The sequence below is a fragment of the Oncorhynchus kisutch genome, linkage group LG11, assembly GCF_002021735.2.
Source record: "Oncorhynchus kisutch isolate 150728-3 linkage group LG11, Okis_V2, whole genome shotgun sequence".
NCBI lineage: Eukaryota > Metazoa > Chordata > Actinopteri > Salmoniformes > Salmonidae > Oncorhynchus > Oncorhynchus kisutch.
This window is the reverse complement of record NC_034184.2, coordinates 46622606-46637457: the sequence shown is the minus strand read 5'-3', so window position 1 is coordinate 46637457 and position 14852 is coordinate 46622606. Positions and strand designations below refer to the sequence as shown.

At 41.9% G+C, this 14852-nt stretch overlaps 1 protein-coding gene across 5 annotated transcripts in view; it reads right to left on the bottom strand.

The window, feature by feature from the left end:
- LOC109899607 (regulator of microtubule dynamics protein 2-like) overlaps positions 1–14029 on the bottom strand; it is a 54743-nt gene extending 40714 nt beyond the window's left edge. Inside the window, exons 1-3 of one of the 5 annotated variants that reach the window (XM_031835853.1) lie at positions 12910–14028; positions 12690–12795; positions 11117–11595 (exon numbers count right to left, since the gene is read on the bottom strand). In XM_031835853.1, coding sequence (XP_031691713.1) covers positions 11117–11586 — 470 coding nt within the window. In that variant the 5' untranslated portion in view covers positions 11587–11595; positions 12690–12795; positions 12910–14028. Of the gene's footprint in view, positions 1–11116; positions 11596–11725 lie in introns of all 5 variants that reach the window. The other 4 variants (XM_020494991.2, XM_020494990.2, XM_020494986.2 and 1 more) reach the window with 4 other exon arrangements.
- Between the last annotated feature and the right edge of the window lie 823 nt (positions 14030–14852).

Genomic DNA, 14852 nt, shown 5'->3' with positions numbered 1-14852 from the left:
TGCCCTGTACTTTGATGTAGTGCTACTTTAACCTTGGCACCAAATGAATGGGTTTGTAAATGCCATATTAAAGTCTTAAGATCTAATGCTAGTTCTACACACAGACAACATTCTCTCAGTGAGAGGGATTGTACATTTAACATGCAGATGGAGAATCCAGGTTGGAGTGTTCCAAGGGAGCTTAAGCAGCAGTGGTCACCACGGTAAAGCGTCAAAACCAACATGAAGAGTTTAAACTCCCAACATCCTCTGATCTAGGGAGCATTAAGCTCAGCTCATAGAAAACGCATCACTGGTAGTGAGAGAGGCCTCTCAGGGATTGATTTAGTTTGGGGGCCTTGGTTCATCTTTCCATCAATCCTGACTAGTCTCCCAGTTCCTGCCGCTGAAAAACACCCCCACAGCATGATGCTGCCACCACCATGCTTCAGCGTAGGGATGGTTCCAGGTTTCCTTCAATGTGCCGCTTGGCATTCAAGCCAAAGAGCTCAATCTTGGTTTCATCAGACCAGAGAATCTTGTTTCTCATGGTCTGAGAGTCCTTTAGGGGCCATTTGGCAAACTCCAAGCGAGCTGTCATGTCTCTTTTACTTCCTTCTGGCCACTCTACCATTAAAAGGGCTGATTGGTGGAGTGCTGCAGAGATGGCTGTCTTTCTGAAAGGTTCTCCCATCTACACAGAGGAACTCTAGAGCTCTGTCAGAATGACCATTGGGTTCTTGGTCACCTCCCTGACCAAGGACCTTCTCCCTCATTTGGCTGGGGGGCCAGCTCTAGGAAGAGTCTTGGTGGTTAAAAACTTCTTCCATATAAGAATGATGGAGGCCAGTGTTCTTGGGGACCTTCAATGCTGCAGGGCTCCCGAGTGGCGCAGCAGTCTGAGGCACTGCATCTTAGTGCTAGAGGCTTCACTACAGGCCCTGGTTCGATTCCAGGCTGTATCACAACCGCCGTGATTGGGAGTCAGGGCAATGCACAATTGGCCCAGCTTCGTCCAGGTTAGGGTTTGGCTGGGGTAGGCTGTCATTGTAAAATAATAAATTATTCTTAACCGACTTGCCTTAAATACAAATATTTTTGGTACCCATCCACAATACACAAGTATAAATTTTTAAACCTGCATATTTAGTTAATATTACCTGCTAACATGAATTTCTTTTAACTAGGGAAATTGTGTCACTTCATGCGTTCCGTGCAAGCAGAGTCAGGGTATATGCAGCAGTTGGGCCGCCTGGCTCGTTGCGAACTGTGTGAAGACCATTTCTTCCTAACAAAGACCGTAATTAATTTGCCAGAATTGTACATAATTATAACATAACATTGATGGTTGTGCAATGTAACAGCAATATTTAGACTTAGGGTTGCCACCCGTTAGTTAAAATACGGAACGGTTCTGTTTTGTTTTTGAAATTATAATTTCCGGATTTTACCATATTAATGACCTAAGGCTCGTATTCCTCTGTGTTATTATATTAAAATTAAGTCTATGATTTGATATTGGATAGAGCAGTCTGACTGAGCGGTGGTAGGCAAGCAGCAGGCTCGTAAGCATTCATTCAAACAGCACTTTCCTGCATTTGCCAGCAGCTCTTCGCTGTGCTTTAAGCATTGCGCGGTTTATGACTTCAAGCCTATCAACTCCCGAAGTTAGGCTGGCAATACTAAAGTACCTATTAGAACATCCAATAGTCAAAGGTATATGAAATACAAATGATAGAGAGAGAAATAGTCCTATAATAACTACAACCTAAAGCATCTTACCTGGGAATATTGAAGATTCATGTTAAAAGGAACCACCAGCTTTCATATGGTCTCATGTTCTGAGCAAGGAACTTAAACGGTAGCTTTTTTACATGGCACATATTGCACTTTTACTTTCGCCAACACTTTGTTTTTGCATTATTTAAACCAAACATGTTTCATTATTTATTTGAGACTAAATTGATTTTATTGATGTATTATATTAAGTTAAAATAAGTGTTAATTCAGTATTGTTGTAATTGTCATTATTACAAATACACAGTGGGGAGAACAAGTATTTGATAACCTGCAAAATCAGCAGTGTTTCCTACTTACAAAGCATGTAGAGGTCTGTCATTTTTATCATAGGTACACTTCAACTGTGAGAGACGGAATCTAAAACAAAAATCCAGAAAATCACATTGTGATTTTTAAGTAATTCATTTGCATTTTATTGCATGACATAAGTATTTGATACATCAGAAAAGCAGAACTTAATATTTGGTACAGAAACCTTTGTTTGTAATTACAGAGATCATAGGTTTCCTGTAGTTCTTGACTAGGTTTGAACACACTGCAGCAGGGATTTTGGCCCACTCCTCCATACAGACCTTCTCCAGATCCTTCAGTTTTCGGGGATGTCGCTGGGCAATTTCAGATCCCTCCAAAGATTTTCTATTTGGTTCAGGTCTGGAGACTGGCTAGGCCACTCCAGGACCTTGAGATGCTTCTTACGGGGCCACTCAGTTGCCCTGGCTGTGTGTTTCGGGTCGTTGTCATGCTGGAAGACCCAGCCACGACCCATCTTCAATGCTCTTACTGAGGGAAGGAGGTTGTTGGCCAAGATCTTGCGAAACATGGCCCCATCCATCCTCCCCTCAATACAGTGCAGTCGTCCTGTCCCCTTTGCAGAAAAGCATCCCCAAAGAATGATGTTTCCACCTCCATGCTTCACGGTTGGGATGGTGTTCTTGGGGTTGTACTCATCCTTCTTCCTCCAAACACGGTGAGTGGAGTTTAGACCAAAAGGCTCAATTTTTGTCTCATCAACCTTCTGGATGATCCAGGGGAGGAATGGGAGATGGTCATTGGCAAACTTCAGACGGGCCTGGACATGCGCTGGATTGAGCAGGGGGACCTTGCGTGCGCTGCAGGATTTTAATCCATGACGGCGTAGTGTGTTACTAATGGTTCTCTTTGAGACAGTGGTCCCAGCTCTCTTCAGGTCATTGACCAGGTCCTGCCGTGTAGTTCTGGGCTGATCCCTCACCTTCCTCATTGATGCCCCACGAAGTGAGATCTTGCATGGAGCCCCCAGACCGAGGGTGATTGACCGTCATCTTGAACTTCTTCCATTTTCTAATAATTGCGCCAACAGTTGTTGCCTTCTCACCAAGCTGCTTTCCTATTGTCCTGTAGCCCATCCCAGCCTTGTGCAGGTCTACAATTTTATCCCTGATGTCCTTACACAGCTCTCTGGTCTTGGCCATTGTGGAGAGGTTCGAGTCTGTTTGATTGAGTGTGTGGACAGGTGTCTTTTATACAGGTAACGAGTTCAAACAGGTGCAGTTAATACAGGTAATGAGTGGAGAACAGGCGGGCTTCTTAAAGAAAAACTAACAGGTCTGTGAGAGCAGGAATTCTTACTGGTTGGTAGGTGATCAAATACTTATGTCATGCAATAAAATGCAAATTAATTACTTAAAAATCATACAATGTGATTTTTTGTTTTAGATTCCGTCTCTCACAGTTGAAGTGTACCTTTGATAAAAATGACATACCTCTACATGCTTTGTAAGTACGAAAACCTGCAAAATCGGCAGAGTATCAAATACTTGTTCTCCCCACTGTATATATAAAAATCGGCATCAGCTTTTTTTGGTCCTCCAATAATCGTATCGGTGTCAAAAAATCGTAATCGGTCAACCACTAATGTCAATGCTTCCCGGAGACGGTTTCTGACAGTTTGTGCAGAAATGTTTCAGTTGTTCAAACCCACAATTTCATCAGCTGTCCAGGTGGCTGATCTCAGACGATCCCGCAGGTGAAGAAGCCGAATGTTGAGGTCCTTGGCTGGCACGGTTACATGTGGTCTGTGGTTGTGAGGCACATTGGACGTACTGCAAAATTCTCTAAAACAACATTGGCAGCTTATGGTAGTGAAATAAACATCAAATTTTTGGCAACAACTCTGGTGGTCATTCCTGCAGTCAGCATGCCAATTGCATGCTCCCTCAAAATTTCAGACATCTGTGGCATGGTGTTGTGACAAAACTGCACATTTTAGAGTGTCCTTTCATTGTTCCTAGCACAAGGTGCACCTGTGTAATAATCATGCTGTTTAATATGCCACACCTGTCAGGTGGATAGATTATCTTGGCAAAGGAGAAATGCTTATTAACAGAGACAAAACTAATTTGTGCACAAAATTAGAGAAATAATATTTGTGTGTGTATGTAAATGTCCTGGGAACTTTTGGCCTACGGCGATTCTAGTGATAAAAGAGAATTATAAAAAGATGTGAATACTTCTATGCAGATGTTGTTGATCAGTACAATAAAATAAGTCCCAACAGGAACGAAAACAGCTTGTTTTTCACCTGTAGCTCCATGAAATCAGCCAAAACCAGCCCAATAACTCAATGCAATAACTTTATTGCAAATAGGCCTAGGCGACATCTTGATTTACCCAGTTTATCAATAGATTAGAAATGTATCATTCAAATAAATGATCATCATGTTATGTAGTTAGATGTTTTTATTTTGTTGTTGACCAAAGTCAAATTGATTGTATGATTCTATAACTGACTAATTAATACATACATAAAAAAAAACTTAAATATAATGATATTTGAACTCAAAAGACCGGTCTGGATCAAGTGCCATTCTGTGACTTTGGCTAATACACCTTTTTATGCCATGGTATCAATGTGGTATCGGAGTCAAAATTCTGGTATCATGACAACACTAGTTTGCCTCTCCAACAGGGACGAGGATAAACTCCATTGATTACAAAAGGTAACAGAAATGACCCAATATGACTCGGTCTTCATCATGTGATATAGTATATGATCTATTTTTTTGTATTACACTACCATTCTATTAGCTTTAAAGTAAACCATCTGATTATTATTTTGGCTCCTATCACACCAAACTATATCACTCAAGTATGGACCGGTTCCACCAGTCTGAACCATACACCCTGTAGTAAATGATGGCCTAAGTAACAGTGCCTAGGCCCTCAAAGTCTAAACGAGGAAGTGCGAGGCACAGCCACAGACAGACTGAACTAAGACACCAAAACAACAATGATTAACTACCCAGAGTACTCTGGCTGGCTGCTGGCCTGCTTGTTATGTTGTTACAGCAAGAATTGCTCCAGGCGACTGCTGCCAGAGCTCTGCCAGGAGATAAATCTGGAGCTAACCTAATGATTCATGATGAGCTAATGATTCAGTTTGATTAAGCAGTATTTGACGGTCTTTTTAAGCTGACCGGATCTGCTCACTCACTGCTAATATGTGCTGGCTTCTTGCTCCCACCACAACCCCAGCCTCCACCTGTTAGGTTCTGTGTTCCTGTCGGGAGATGGCTGGCTGCAAGTAGGACCTTCAACAAGTACTCATCTCTATTGTGTAAGTATTTCACCTAAATACAGAGAAATTAATGTTTGTTCAAATTAATGTTTCAAAACCCATTATTTCTCCCCAGGAGGATTCAATAGCGGGTCAGGACCAAAAGAGTGTGATCCGCCCTTGATAGCCCACCTTCTCTCTAACAAAGGTAAAACACCTGGTTTCCTGAGCAATCTTAAAATTATTAGTACATGTAACAGCTTATAAAATCAGTGCATTTGATCCGCCTATGTGCCGGCTCCAGTAGCGCAAGACTCCCTCTTACGAGCAAGTGAAGTGAGTTTCGGAAAAACGTAAAAGTACGCATCCTAGAAATAGTTCACATACAAACTAGATTTGATTTTTCAACGCAGATAGCGATTATTGGAGGACCAACAAAAGCCTATACCGATTAATCGGCTGATTTATATTATATTTATAATAATGACAATTACAACAATACTGAATGAACACTTATTTTAACTTTATATAATACATAAATAATAATCAGATGGTCTACTTTAAAGCTAATAGAATGGAAGTGTAATACAAAAATAGATCATATACTATATCACATGATGAAGACCGAGTCATATTGGGTAATTTTAGTGTCAAATAAATAATGAAATATTGAATTTGGTTTCAATAATGTTGGAGTAGTAAGTAAAAGTGCAATAAGTGCCATGTAAAAAAGCTAACGTTTAAGTTCCTTGCTCAGAACATGAGAACATATGAAAGCTGGTGGTTCCTTTTAACATGAGTCTTCAATATTCCCAGGTAAGATGTTTTAGGTTGTAGTTATTATAGGAATTATGACTATTTCTCTCTATACCATTTGTATTTCCTATACCTTTGACTATTGGATGTTCTTACAGGCACTATAGCAGTGGTTCTTAACCTTGTTGGAGTTACTGAACCCCACCAGTTTCATATGCGCATTCACCCAACCCTTCTTAAATTAGAAAAATAAAATATGATTTTTTCAAATTCAAAACATCGGTATATATTTTACCGGTGCACAAAATGAACCGTGCATCAACATCACTGTGTTCAAAGAACAAAATCATCAAAACATGATTTTCACACAAAAACAAAATAATGAATATTTACTGCAAATCAGTGTGACTTCTGCTGTTGCCTTTCAGAGACCAGTTGAGAAATGCGCGGCTTCACCTTGGCAAGTGCCACTCTCATGTCATTTTCGCAACAAAGTCTGTTCCTTTTCTTCGTTTTTATGTCCAGCATCCTCGAAAAGGATTGCTCGCAAAGATGTTGTAGCAAACAGTATGAAAATCTCCAGAGCTTTCTTAGCAATAACAGGGTACGTTACCATTTGTTGACACCAAAACGTTGTTGTTCTGAAGAGTTGCTGTTGAACCTGGCTCTGCTGAATTTCAATGATTTCATCGAGGTATTCATCATTGACATCTGTTGTCTCAACACTAAACGTGAACGGCTGTCTCACCCATGCTGGATATGACGCTCTTGTAGGGAAGTATACGTCGAGAGACTTTGCAAGCTCATCTAAGTGCGTGGCAATTGCTTGCTTCAGTTCCGCGGGTACAGAAATGTCTCCGATTCCAGATACATCTTCGATCTTACTTACATAGTCGTCCAGCAGGGGAAAGTTTGCAAAGTTATCGTTCTCTGTTCGTCGTTTCCAATAACAGGAGCTTTTTTTGAAAAGCCTTCAGGTTTTCCTCTGCTTCGATGATGTTGACTCCACCGCCCTGCATCTTTTGATTGAGATGATTGAGAGCTGCGACGATATCAGCCATGTACGCTAAAATGAGAATGAACGCAGAATTTTTGAAGCAATCTGCATGACAATGTTGGTGCTCTTGCAAAAACAGGGCTAATTCCACACGCACGGCAAAAACACGATTCAGCACCTGTCCCCGGGATAACCACAATGTTAGAATGGTACAGAAGTACCTCGAATTCAGAGCCCATTTCTTTACACAGCTCACTGAAGATGCAGTGCCTCAGAGCACTAGTTCTCACATAGTTCACGCATTCCACTACAATTTTTCAATACTTCTGCCAGTATGAGGCAAGGTTTTTGTTGCCAATGCATGCCTGTGCAGAATACAATGCGTAACAATGATGTGTGGTGCATCGGCTTTCACTAGCGCACCAAAACCAGACTTTCTTCCCAGCATGACTGAAGCTCCGTCCGAACAAACTGCAGAAACCATATCCCACAAAAGATTGTCGTCTTTGAAGAAGTCATCCACAGGTTTATTCACATCGGCTGCCTTAGGTTGTTGTTGTTGTTGTAAGAGGCTTACAAAATTTTAAAAAATCTTTATCACGTCGTCTTTCACATAGTGCACGAATACAGCAAGCTGGCTTAGATTGGAAACATCTGTGGTCTTGTCGAAGGCTGAATTTTGCCAGGCTTGAAATCAGATCTGCAACTACTTGAGCCAAGATGTCTTTGCTCATGTCCTCTATTCTGTCGCTGATGGTGTCATTTGAAAGAGGAATTTGGGATAACTTCAGCCTCTTTTCCCAGCATGATAATCGCCATCTTCAACACAACTGGTTTTATGAGTGTTTCACCAGTGGTGTGTGGTTTGCCCTGCTTTGCGATCAGGTAAGCAACTTCGTACGATGCTGTGAGGATCTGTTTGTTGACGGGTACAAAGCCGAGAACAAGCAGAGTAGCCTTTTCATCGAATCTGGCTCTCTTCACCTTGAATTCAGCGAGCGTTGTGTTCTTGTATTTTCCATCTCCATGCAGCTTAAGGAAGTGTTCTCTTAGTTTTGCCGGTGCTAGACTAGAATTGCTCAACTTGGCATTGCAAATCATGCAGTTAGGACGCTGACTCCCATCATGTTCCGTTATACATGTGAATCCATATTGTACATATTCGTCTGACCACTTTCTTTTTTTGCTCGACATAGTAAGTATGAAGGGATTAAAATATTAAGAAAGAAATCACAAGACGTACCATCACGACAGTCACAAGTCGACTACTGAGCGCACCAAATTCCCTGCAGCACAGATAGGCCAAGCGATGTAGCGTGATCACCTGCAGCCAATGATGGCCAAGCGGGGCGGATGTGTGTCTTGACCTCCCCCGAACCCCTGAGACTGACTCCCGAACCCAGGTTAAGACACACTGCACTATAGTATTGCCAATGTAACAGTATAGCTTCCGTCCCTCTCCTCGCCCCTACCTGGGTTCGAAACAGGGACACAGACAACAGCCACCCTCAAAGCATCGTTACCATCGCTCCACAAAAGCGATGTATAGCAAGGGGAACAACTACTTCAAGGCCTCAGAGCGAGTGACGTCACCAATTGAAAACGCTATTAGCGCACACCCCGCTAACAAGCTAGCCATTTCACATCGGTTACACCAGCCTAATCTCGGGAGTTGATAGGCTTGAAGTCATAAACAGCGCAATGCTTGAAGCACAGCGAAGAGCTACTGGCAAATGCAGGAGTGTGCTGTTTGAATGAATGCTTACGAGCATGCTGCTGCCTACCACCGCTCAGTCAGACTGCTCTATCAAATCATAGACTTAATTATAACATAATAACACACAGAAATACGAGCCTTAGGTCATTAATATGGTCAAATCCGGAAACTATCATTTCGAAAACAAAACATTTATTCTTTCAGTGAAATACGGAACCTTTCAGTATTTTAACTAACGGGTGGAATCCCTAAGTCTAAATATTGCTGTTACATTGCACAACCTTTCAATGTTATTCCATAATTACGTATAATTCTGGCAAATTAATTACGGTCTTGTTAGGAAGAAATGGTCTTCACACAGTTCGCAAAGAGCCAGGCGACCCCAACTGCTGCATATACCGACTCTGCTTGCACGGAACGCAAGAGAAGTGACACAATTTTCCTAGTTAAAAGAAATTCATGTTCGCAGGCAATATTAACCAAATATGCAGGTTTAAAAATATATACTTGTGTATTGATTTTAAGAACGGCATTGATGTTTATGGTTAGGTACACATTGGTGCAACGACAGTGCTTTTTCGCGAATGCTGTTTTCGCAAATGCGCTTGTTAAAAATCACCCGTTTGGCGAAGTAGACTGTGATTCGATGAGAAATTAACAGGCACCGCATCGATTATATGCAACACAGGACAAGCTAGATACACTAGTAATATCGTCAACCATGTGTAGTCAACTAGTGATTGTTAAGATTGAATGTTTTTTTATAAGATATGTTTAATGCTAGCTAGCAACTTACTTTGGCTCCTTGCTGCACTCGTGTAACAGGTAGTCAGCCTGCCACGCAGTCTCCTCGTGGAGTGCAATGTAACCGCCCCCAATCGGTGTCCAAACATGCCGATTGTTATGAAAACTTGAAATCGGCCATTCCAACTAATCGGTCGACCTGTAATAGAAACCTTGTATGTCTGAACTCAATCAAATAGTCTTCGCAAAAATAAGTCGCTGTGGCAGAACGTTTATTTTGATTGACGATTTCCTGCGTTTATCAAAAGTCCCATCAGTAGCCTTATTTCAGATGTGTCCATGTGCTTATTAGGCTTATTAGGGAAATCGATCTTGCAAAGCATGTACATGTTTTAAATTAAACGCATTCAACTGTGCTCACCGATCAAGTACAGGTGGAATAGTTAAGGTGGTGCAGCTGGCAGAGGAAACCAGCATTTGAGTATAAAATGCATGGTGGATGCTTTGATAGAGGAGATGATATAGCCTACTGCAATCATATATTAATATCAGTGAATATTAGTGTATTGTTGTAGGAAATGTAAAAGGAGCTTGAGCCATTGAACATAAAACAGTACTGAGTCATTAACCGAAATGTCTGTTGTTTTTCATTTTTTAAACAACTAATTGACCGACGTCGGTTCAATTATTTGAATTCCATTTCATTTCATTCAGTTTTTTTTGAGAGATATAGATATAGATATATTTCTTTAGATAGAAAGCAGTTGCTTCGTGAGCCTGAAAACACATGATCTAGGTGGTATTCAGCAGTCATAAAAGTATGCCTTATTTCCTCAAATTGTGATTTTTGTCAGACATCATAGGCAGCAGCTCTTTTTTTTACCCCTTTTTCCTCCCCAATATCCAATTTGTAGTGACAGTCTTGTCTCGTCGCTGCAACTCCCGTACAGACTTGGGAGAGGTGAAGGTCGGGAGCCGTGCATCCTCCGAAACACAACTCAACCAAGCTGCACTGCTTCTTGACACAATGCCCACTTAACCCGGAAGCCAGTCGTGCCAATGTGACAGAGGAAACACCATACACCATTGCACTGCGCCCGGCCCGCCACCGGAGTCACTAGTGCCGGCGAAACCCTCCCCTAACCCGGACGACGCTGGGCAATTGTGCGCCGCCCCCAGTCGTGGCTGGCTGCAATAGAGCCTGGACTCGAACCTAGAATCTCTAGTGGTACAGTTAGCACTGCGATGCAGTGTCTTAGACCACTGCGCCACTCGGGAGGCCTTAGGCAGCAGCTCTATAGAGATGAGATGATGACTTGGAATTAAATCAAATCAAATAAAACAAATATTTTATTAAAGTAATGTGAATAAATTATGATTACTCAATCAAACCCAATATCCGTGATATAATCGAGCCGAAACGATCTCAAAGCACTAATCGCTCAGCACTAGCATAGAAATAAAGGCATGTAAAATACTATGAACAGTGCCTTGTTTTTTTTAGGAAATCATACTGATGGGTGGATTTTCCCCCTGTATCTGAACCAAACATGTGAATATCCCAGAGAGAGCGAGAGATGGGACTCACCCCCCTTCACTCTCAGCCTCCTCCTCAGAGCTTTGGCCTCCAGCTCTGGCCACTCCCCCTGCAACGTTCCTCCTACGTGTGGGTGTAGTTCGGTTTGGTGGCCCTGCCCTTACGCGAGCCACAGCCCCCTCAGCCCGGCCGCTGCGTCCTCTCAGCTCATCCCTGACGTGATCCAGCAGCTTTGGGATGGCACTCTTTAGGGCCCGCACCTCATCCTTCAGCTCTGACACACACTGGATCAGCGCTGCGAGACGATCTAGAACCTCAGCCTGACCCGGCATTTCCCGGACCACCATACTGGCTCCAGTCACCCGCTGGTCATTACTGCTGAGGTACAGCTTACTGTGCACACCATGTCCACTCGTTGGCACGGCCCTCCTACTGTTGTACAACACCACAGTGCACAGGCTGAGGCCAGCCCCTCCAGCCAACACACCCAGGACCAGAGCCTTGTTGTCTGACAGGGCCATCCTGCCGGCCTGGAGAGAAAGGGGAGAAATGAGAAAGAAACATGAATAATGAATTTGTTTTGTTGTGCAGGAACAACTTCTGATTTTAAGAATCCTTTAGGCTACTTGAATATTCGGCAGATTAATTAGGTTAACATACATATCAGCAAAGGTCCAAGATCTGGGTACAGCAGAGTTGACTGAGCAAGGAGCTGAGTTAGCCAGCCCTCAGCTCTTGTAGTCTTTTACCTGTGATGTATATGCCTAACCCAATCCTCACCTCCATTATAACCTAATTCCATTCTACTAGTCTGTATCCAAATTGATGATTTGATAGCTTCTGTCAGACGAGCAGGTATAATCTCTGTGCCTCTAAAATAATACCATTTAGTGTATTTGTCTAAGCTCTTAAATGTTTCTACTAACACTGGGGTGAGACCTACAGATAAATTGCCCTAAAGCCAATTAAGGTCACTGTTAAATCAACAGACAGGTCATTGTTCAGGGCAGTATTGTAATTGGACTGGTCAGCTAGTTGTCAAAATGTGGTGTGCCTCACTTGAAAAGGTCAAGCAAGCTAGTTTGGGATATAAAAATGTAGCTACTGTAACTAGTAAGACACGAAACTTCTGCAACCCAGCAACCATACAGTGACAGCAAAGATGAGTTTGAGAAAGTCACCTTCTTAGCTAGCTAGTAGCTAGCTGTCAAGCTACAGCTGGCAACGACCTCCTGGGGAGAAATAAGTCACTCTCATGTAATGTCCTCGCATTCACCTCAATGTTAGACTAGCTAGCTATGTTTGCGCAAAGGGTTAACGTTAACAGGATTAGCTCGCTAGCTAATAGTCAAGCTAGTTTATCTAGTCAATTCGCGAGCCAGAATAATGTTAAAGAAAAAGGCATGCCATGGCATGGACAAAGTCACCTAGCTTGCCAACTAACGTTAGTGCCAGACCTGGGTGTTAACTATGTGGGGTCTGCTAGCTATAAGCACACAGATAAAATTGCTAACTAAACATAAAAATCTGTTACTTTCAATAACCTATTAAATAAGATAAATCAAACAATTCTATATATTTTTATCTCCAAAAAGTTTGAAATTGTGTCTGTCAGTGACCTTACTGCGGAGAAGCGATTAGTATTTCTTCTATATCTCCGGTTTGAGAAGTTCTTCTTCTTGTGGGTTTTATGGCAGACTACACCCAAAAAGGTGTATTGCCGCCACCAACTGGACGGATTGAAACCCCCCCAAAATACAATTAAATAATAAATCCATAAGTAACAGTGAAACTTAATCCACCCTAATATAATTGTACATTGCCAAAACAAACAAAACTCCCACTTTTTCCTTCTTTCAATTCAGCATGTGTCCCTTCTCAGGCTTGAGAAGGAGGTACGGCTTGCGCCAATATTCCATGTAAATCTTTCGCTGAGAAATCTTTCAGCCCCAGGAACTGCTCTGAGGTGCATCCACAATGAATTTGATCTTCCTCGACCTTCTCTCCACCTTGGCAGTGCCATTAATTACCATAGCAATAAAGGCCTTAACCTTTAAAATGTCAGGATCCTGCTGGTGAAAGGCAACCCCTGCAGCCTGCAGTGCAGGCCTATCCACCACCATGGACTCTTCTGGTGCACCATTCAAACCCTCAACCCTTTTCACAGCTGCTGCATATGAAATGCTCTGCACAGCCAAGAATTAAGCCACCTCATTCTCGTTCACAATTGTGGAGCATTCAAAAGACGTGGCTTTATGGTTCCCACCACAATTGCAACATGTCCCATATTCATTACTTTTATAACACATGTTTTTTTCCACAACTTGGACATCTCGGCTTCTCATCTGCAAACACTTGATACATGACCAAAACCTTCAGTGATCAAACTGCATTGGTCTTGGGATAAATGCTCTGACTCTGTAGTTATACCCTAACTGCACTTGAGTAGGGAGAGACTCCATTTTTAAAACAAACATAGACTCCTCACTTTTTCACCAATCACCACACGATTCATCCGACGTGCTTCAAATCACCCCAGGATTATTTTTAATCTCTTCAAATTCGACCACAAGACGCCAAATATAACCCCCTTGAGGGGTGCCCTGTTCCAAAGAGACACACACTACACTTCAAACAGATAAAATCGGTTCAGACACAACGCACGTTCCTTCTGATCCGCGGAAGCACCAAAAATATAAACAGGGCCACCTCTCGTGATCCTCACAGGCTTCACTTTACCCAGCACTCTCTCCACCAGTTTGGATAACAAATGGTTTCTTCAAGATTGGTACTCTGCTCAGTTGCTCATTCATTAACAAACTGTACTCCTACTAAATATGATGGGTCTTCTCATCACTGTACACTACTTTACTCCATTTTCTATTCTTTTGGACAATACTCCAATTCTCCTTGATTCTACCGCCATTGTGTTCAGAATCCACTTCATCATCCGCTTCCGCCATCTTTCCAACATCACGCTTCCTATCTTTAGAAAAGTTATTCTTCTTCGTATTTGTTGGTATTATGGCGGTCGGCAAACAAATGTTATAGGTGAATGCTGCCACCTACAGTATTGGCTGTGTATTATCAGCCTACAATTTTGTAGTATGAATTCATTACACTTTGTGAAAAATTGCCCTATCAATTAACCCTGTGTAACATGTCTTGCATTTCATGTTGTATAATTACACCAAATCTGAATAGTTCACATGCCTGATATTACTGTACATTCCTTTTGTTGTTGTAAGTGCCCTTTTTAATGTCACTCACTTCCTTCTCCCTGTGTACTGTATCCATGTGGAAGAGGTAGGTTACTGAAAAATGTCCCATGAAAATATGTTAAGATTTATGAACTTTTTGCATTTATGAACTTTTAATCTGTTGATTTGTGAATGCTGTACATGCCCGCTAAGCTACAGTAGATGTTGTCATTGCGTCATGTCCCCTGTTGTTATTTTGTACTTTACAGAGGAGTTGGTGCATAAGGGCAGCACAACATTTAATTTATGGATGTTTATTTCTTTATCAGGTATGCCATGTGTTTTTGTTTGTTATGATATGTTGACTATATTTTTCTGTTAGTTTGCAAACGCACATCATGTACTAACGGTACATAACGCATGGCTGTAATTTATGAAAATTGGCTAGCCCCATACGCTAAACATACATTATAGAGTTAAAGTCGGAAGTTCACATACACTTAGGTTGGAGTCATTAAAACTTGTTTTTCAACCACTCCACAAATTTCTTGTTAACAACCTATAGTTTTAGCAAGTCAGTTAGGACA